Source organism: Bombina bombina, chromosome 1, assembly GCF_027579735.1.
Source record: "Bombina bombina isolate aBomBom1 chromosome 1, aBomBom1.pri, whole genome shotgun sequence".
Taxonomy (NCBI): domain Eukaryota; kingdom Metazoa; phylum Chordata; class Amphibia; order Anura; family Bombinatoridae; genus Bombina; species Bombina bombina.
Window position 1 is genome coordinate 1,127,755,159 of NC_069499.1, and position 7,367 is coordinate 1,127,762,525.

The 7,367-nt window shown below is 45.9% G+C and overlaps 1 protein-coding gene across 1 annotated transcript; it reads left to right on the top strand.

Annotated features, from left to right (window-relative positions):
* The first annotated feature begins 4,198 nt into the window (after nucleotides 1-4,198).
* Nucleotides 4,199-6,093, top strand: LOC128641469 (syntaxin-binding protein 6-like). Its single transcript, XM_053694100.1, is given in 2 exon segments — nucleotides 4,199-4,761; nucleotides 4,763-6,093. Coding segments are annotated over 2 exon segments (510 nt in total). The 5' UTR covers nucleotides 4,199-4,693; the 3' UTR covers nucleotides 5,205-6,093.
* Nucleotides 6,094-7,367: the final 1,274 nt, after the last annotated feature.

Below are 7,367 nucleotides of genomic sequence, written 5' to 3' on the forward strand. Positions count from 1 at the left end.
GAGGGGGGAGAGAGACAGCAAAAGAGAGGGGGGAGAGAGACAGCAAACGAGAGGGGGGAGAGAGCACAAAAGAGAGGGGGGAGAGAGCACAAAAGAGGGGGGAGAGAGCACAAAAGAGGCGGGAGAGAGCACAAACGAGAGGGGCAGAGTGCATAAAAGAGAGGGGGGAGAGTGCACAAAAGAGAGGAGGGAGAGAGTGCAAAAGAGAGGGGGGAGAGAGAGCGCAAAAGAGAGGGAGAGAGAGAGCGCAGAAGAGAGGTAGAGAGAGAGCGCACGAGAGAGGGGGGAGAGAGAGAGCAAAAGGGAGGGGGGGAGAGAGAGAGCAAAAGAGAGGGGGGAGAGAGAGAGCAAAAGAGAGGGGGAGAGAGAGAGCAAAAGAGAGGGGGGAGAGAGAGAGCAAAAGAGAGGGGGGAGAGATACAGCAAAAGAGAGGGGGGAGAGAGACAGCAAAATAGAGGGGGGTGAGTGCACAAAAGAGAGGAGGGAGAGTGCACAAAAGAGAGGGCGGAGAGTGCACAAAAGAGAGGGGAGAGAGAGCGCAAAAGAGAGAGGGAGAGAGCGCAAAAGAGAGGGGGAGAGAGCGCAAAAGAGAGGGTGGAGAGACACAGCAAAAGAGAGGGGGTGAGAGAGACAGCAAAGATGGGGGAGAGAGACAGCAAAAGAGAGGAGGGAGAGTGCACAAAAGAGAGGGGGGAGAGTGCACAAAAGAGAGGAGGGAGAGTGCACAAAACAGAGGGGGGAGAGTGCACAAAAGAGAGGGCGAGAGCGCAAAAGAGGGGGAGAGAGAGCGCAAAAGAGAGGGGGAGAGAGCGCAAAAGAGAGGGTGGAGAGAGACAGCAAAAGAGAAGAGGGAGAGAGACAGCAAAGAGGGGGGAAAGAGACAGCAAAAGAGAGGAGGGAGAGTGCACAAAAGAGAGGGGGGAGAGTGCACAAAAGAGAGGAGGGAGAGTGCACAAAACAGAGCGGGGAGAGTGCACAAAAAAAGAGGGGGAGAGCGCAAAAGAGGGGGAGAGAGAGCGCAAAAGAGAGGGGGAGAGAGAGCGCAAAAGAGAGGGGAGAGAGCGCAAAAGAGAGGGGAGAAAGAGTGCAAAAGAGAGGGGGAGAGAGAGAGCAAAAGAGAGGGGGAAGAGAGAGCAAAAGAGAGGGGGAGAGAGTGAGAGCAAAAGAGAGGGGGAAGAGAGAGCAAAAGAAAGGGGAGAGAGAGAGAGCAAAAGAGAGGGGGAAGAGAGAGAGCAAAAGAGAAGGGGGAGGGAGAGAGAGAGAGAGAGAGAGAGAGAGAGAGAGAGAGAGAGAGAGAGAGAGAGAGAGAGAGAGAGCAAAAGAGAGGGGGGAGAGAGGGAGAGTAAAAGAGAGGGGGGAGAGAGAGAGTAAAAGAGAGGGGAGAGAGAGAGCAAAAGAGAGGGGAGAAAGAGAGAGCAAACGAGAGGGGAGAAAGAGAGAGCAAAAGAGAGGGGGGATAGAGAGAGAGAGCAAGGGGTGGGAACGCTGTACTGCAAAAAATGGCCCGTGTACACGGGCTTTAGGACTAGTAGATAATAAATAAAAAGTCATGTGATCAGGGGGCTGTCAGAAGATGCTTAGATACAAGGTAATCACAGAGGTAAAAAGTATATTAATACAACAGTGTTGGTTATGCAAAACTGGGGAATGGGGAATGGGTAATAAATGGATTATCTATCTTTTAAAACAATAACAATTATATTGTAGACTGTCCCTTTAAGGTACAACAATTAAATCAGCTTCCATTATTTTCTATTTATGTTTATAATGTCCTGAGACATCCTAGATTCACATACTCTGAATAATTGGGGCATATACATATGTTATTTAGCCTAAGTCTGGGGATACTAGCAGAACATATCACAGCATGTATGTCTCTTTGGATACTTTGCTATAGGACAAACTAAATAAATGGAAAGAGAATGCAGAGCCTATAGACTTTTGTGGAGTGAAAAATACAGATACAGTTATAGAGAAAAAAAATATTGATACATATCACATAGGTGTTTGGCACAGGTACTCACCAATTACAGTAGTAGATTCTAAAAGTAAGATTAAACAAATTGGGAGTATAGTTATTTTCTATGGAATGAGGTCAAAATAATTATTGGTAGTATAGGTATAGGTATTTGCAACATAAATAGTAAGGTTCGCAAGCCATGTTACAGGTCACTAGGTAGACCTCATCTTGACTATATACTTTTAAAGGCTATGGGACCGATTTATTAAAGTGCAGACGGACATGATACAATGTAGTGTATCATGTCCGCCGCACATCAATAAATGCTGACAGCATATGCTGTCGGCATTTATCATTGCACAAGCAGTTCTGGTGAACTGCTTGTGCAATGCTGCCCCCTGCAGATTCCTGGCCAATCGGCCACTAGCATGGTGTGTAAATCAGCCCAATCCTATAGGATCGGGCAGATTGAAGACCGTAGCCTCAGAGGCAGTGGATCAGTTATGGAGCAGCGGTCTTTAGATCGTTGCTTCATAACTGCTGTTTCCGGCAAGCTTGAAGGCTCGCACAGAAACAGGAGCATCAAGCTCCATTTGGAGCTTGATAATGTGGCGCTTATATCTGTAGAAGGATATCAATAAAGTGTAATCTGTTCAAAGAAGTGCTACTAAAATGGTAGATGTCTGAAAAATTAAACCCCCAAAGAATGGCTCAGTGAGCTAAACATATATTTTAGAGGAGGGAAGGGAAAGAGGTGACATGATAGTAATTTTTCAGTATATTACAAGGCTTTATAAAGTTGAGGCTGTAAACGTTTTTCATAAAAAGAGTAACACGAGAACAAGGGTTCATGAACTCAAGTTGAAGGTTAGCGAGTTCAAGAGTGATTTGCGGAAGCACTTCCTCACAGAAAAGGCAGTAGATTCATGGAATAAACTTCCAATAGAGGTTTAGTAGTAAAGATAAACCTGTAGATTGTGAGCTCTCCAGAAGCAGGGCCCTCTTCCTCCTGTACTAGATTTGTTTAGTTTTGTATCTTATCACAAATCCTTGTCATTGTATACCCCTATCATTGTACCCAGCGCTACGGAATTTGGCGGTGCTCTACAAATAAATTATAATAATAATAATAGACAGTGTGGGAGACTTCATGAAAGCCTTGGATAAGCATAAAGTTATCCTATAAACTAATTAAGCCTACACTTTATAAGAAATGTGGGCAACTTCCCTCAGTCACTACCTCTCCCTATACCTCTCCCAACAGTTCCCTCCCTACCTCTCCCAACACTTCCCTCATTCACTACCTCTCCTAACACTTCCCTCACTATCTCTCCCTGTACCTCTCCTAACACTTCCCTCACTAGCTCTCCCTATACCTCTCCTAACACTTCCCTCAGTCACTACCTCTCCCTATACCTCTCCTAACACTTCCCTCAGTCAATACCTCTCCCTGTACCTCTTCCAAAACTTCCCTCAGTCACTACCTCTCCTAACACTTCCCTCAGTCACTACCTCTCCCTGTACCTCTCCTAACACTTCCCTCAGTCACTACCTCTCCCTGTACCTCTTCCAAAACTTCCCTCAGTCACTAGCTCTCCCTATACCTCTCCTAACACTTCCCTCAGTCACTACCTCTCCCTATACCTCTCCTAACACTTCCCTCAGTCACTACCTCTCCCTATACCTCTCCTAACACTTCCCTCAGTCACTACCTCTCCCTATACCTCTCCTAACACTTTCCTCAGTCACTACCTCTCCCTATACCTCTCCTAACACTTCCCTCAGTCACTACCTCTCCCTGTACCTCTTCCAAAACTTCCCTCAGTCACTACCTCTCCCTGTACCTCTCCTAACACTTCCTTCAGTCACTACCTATCCCTGTACCTCTCCTAACACTTCCCTCAGTCACTACCTCTCCCTGTACCTCTCCTAACACTTCCCTCAGTCACTACCTCTCCCTATACCTCTCCTAACACTTCCCTCAGTCACAATCTCTCCCTGTACCTCTCCTAACACTTCCCTCAGTCACTACCTCTCCCTGTACCTCTCCTAACACTTCCCTCAGTCACTACCTCTCCCTGTACCTCTCCTAACACTTCCCTCAGTCACTACCTCTCCCTGTACCTCTCCTAACACTTCCCTCAGTCACTACCTCTCCCTGTACCTCTCCTAACACTTCCCTCAGTCACTACCTCTCCCTATACCTCTCCTAACACTTCCCTCAGTCACAATCTCTCCCTGTACCTCTCCTAACACTTCCCTCAGTCACTACCTCTCCCTGTACCTCTCCTAACACTTCCCTCAGTCACTACCTCTCCCTGTACCTCTCCTAACACTTCCCTCAGTCACTACCTCTCCCTGTACCTCTCCTAACACTTCCCTCAGTCACTACCTCTCCCTGTACCTCTCCTAACGCTTTCCTCACTACTTCTCCCTGAACCTCTCCTCACACTTCCCTCACTACCTCCCCCTGCTTTTCTTCTCACACTGTCTTTCCCTTTTCTGACTCTCTCCCGTATCTTTTTTTTGCCCTCCCTACGGTCTCAGAGCGGGCCGGTTAGCCGTTCAGGATTGGCTGTCCCGAGACACGTGTCGGCGCCCCAGCTCTGCTGCAGTTAGAGTACGGAGTCCGCAGGACAGAGTGTGAGCCCCGGGATAGCGAGGCCACTAAATAGTGCGGCGTCCCAGACGTGCTAGTCTTGTAACGGGTTTGTCTCCTCTCACCTGGGTAGAATGTCTGCTAAAGCCACCATTAGTAAAGAAGTGTTTACCCCGCAGGATGAGCGGATGCTTGGGGCTGTCCTTAGCAACAGGGGGTCAGGGAGAATATCGCACCTACATCTGCCTATCAGTTTCAAACAAGAGGCCTTCCCAGGTGTTCATCACCAAGGTCAAACAATTTGAGGGCTCTTCCAATTTTGTAAGGAGGTCTCAATGGTCTCTCGAGCAGCTGAGACAAGTCAACGGGATAGATCCAAATCAGATCCTAAATCATACATGTCAGAGGTACCTCCCTGATGGAAAGCCTGAATTTGTCAATTGTCAATCCCGGCTCTTTTCAGGAAACAGTATTCTTCATTCTGCAGCTGACAGTGTGACAAGTGCCGTACAGAAAGCCAGCCAAGCTTTAAATGAGCGTGGGGAGAGGTTAGGAAGAACTGAGGAAAAAACTGCTGATATGATGAACAGTGCCCAGCAGTTTGCCGATACTGCGCACAAGCTTGCAATGAAGCATAAATGCTGACCCAATAAAATGAAAAGGGATTACTCCTCCTATGGACTGTTTACCAAAAACACAGCACAAAGTTATTACAAATATAACTTTTTATTCTAAATAAGATTCTTAAAAATGCCTCATGGCTTAGGTGCTGAACCACTCAACATTTCAAGGGGAGCCAATTTCCAGTCAATGTGAAGTTCCCTCTCCTTGGGCTAAAGGAAATTTCTGGCTGAGAATGGATGTAATTTGCCTTTTGTGGGGAGCATCACAGATACTGTAGACACTGTGTGCAAAACTGAAGCCAACATTGATTGGACATTTTTTCTTCAGATGGATCTTGGACTAAGATGTGTTACCCAAACACTATGTGCTGGCTTAAGAGGGAAACTTACATTGTCAGTTGAAAGAGCCCTAGATGATGAATGGAAACCTGATATTATATTATTATAGAACTTTAGTGACAATTTAATAATGGGGACTGAGGCACCAGCTGATGGGATAGGTTAGGTATCTGTTGTGCCTGAGCCCTAGCTTATCTGATGACATCATACTCTTTATAACTTATCATTTCCAGCATAATGGTATAAACAAAGGTGAATGAAAGCTGGATCTTTTCTGCATCAATCTTTATTTATATACTTTTGACTTCAGCTCTAATGCTTTATTGGCTTCCCACTAGAGAGATTTATGCTTTTCACTTCTACCACAAAAAAAAACACGCACTTGCTCTCCTGATCACTCTACCATACAGAGCTGTTACTTGTGTGCTAAAGCCTTATTTTATCATTGTTTTTTTGTTGTTGTTTTTTTTTTATTGTCAACTTAATTAAACCCAATTCCATTGTTCATTTTTATTTTGTACATGATCCGTGTTAACACCACTTGTAATAAAAGAGTTAATCTTAAAAAAAAAAAAAAAAAAAAGAAATGTGGGCAGACTTCATGGGCCTATGGTTTTTATCTGCTTTCAAAATCAATGTTTCCATCTTAATGAGAGGAGAGTCCACTGCTTCATTCATTACTTGTGGGAATTAAGAACCTGGCCACCAGGAGGAGGCAAAGACACCCCAGCCAAAGGCTTAAATACCTCCCCCACTCCCCTTATCCCCCAGCCATTCTTTGCCTTTCGTCACAGGAGGTTGGCAGAGAAGTGTCGGAAGATTCAAGGTAGTCTCTTATGAAGGGTAGTACTCTTCGCAATGGGAATGGAGTTTTAAGTAGTCCTGTCAGCCTCTCAGTGAGAGCATGAGTGAAAGTTAGAGTCCGGAGATGCAGGGAGAGTCTTTCTGCGAAACCATCATGACTCAGATTAACAGCTCCATAATCAATCAGCGTTGACGAGTTTCGCTGCCTGCTTTCTGCTCTCAAGTCCATGTCAGGAGCGATGCTACTACCCTGTCATACTTAAAGGGCTGTTCCTGTTCCACTGCATAGATTCTGGTAAGATTGTTTCATTTATACACATATGATAACGTAAGAAGACAGGGTCACAGTGTGTCTCCTTTTATCTGTATAGAATCAAGGGTTAATACCCCCAGAAGGGAGGTTATTGAACAGGGGGGGATTTGTGCATAATATTGTTTATTGTGTTTATTGCTGCGACATGTGTGAGATGTGGCTTAGTCAGTCTGTGAACAGTCAGTTTCTTATCGAGAGATCTACGTTGGCCTTTTTGGCACGTTTCTCTCTGGTGCAGGGGTGGTCCTGCATGGCACTCCATGTGACTGGGTGTGGCCTCTTTTAACTTTCTCTTCTTGTCCGGCGGTGTAGGAGACGAAGCGGTTTCTCTGTGTCCGGGTCATAGGAGGTGGTGAGTGCCCAGGCAATTGGGATATAAAGGTGCCATTTAATCTTATCTAGTCCATAATAAAGGCGTAAGCTATGGAGGACTCTGATATGTTAGAGGATACTCCCTCTTTAATTAAAACTAATAACTGTGTCTATTGTGAGGAGGTCCCGGTTGATCTGCCTGCTCAACTCTGTTCCACATGCTTTGATAAGATTGCAATATCTAAGAAGAATAATAAATTTAGTATAACTGAGCCGTCGACCTCTGAGGGTTCTCCGTCCCGCGAGGTGCGTTCCCTACACTCATGTCCGATTGCACATGCATCTCCACAGGGCGCTGCTAATCCTCCTGTGGGAGGGGCCTATTGGCTGCCAGATTTCGCTGATCAGTTACAAACA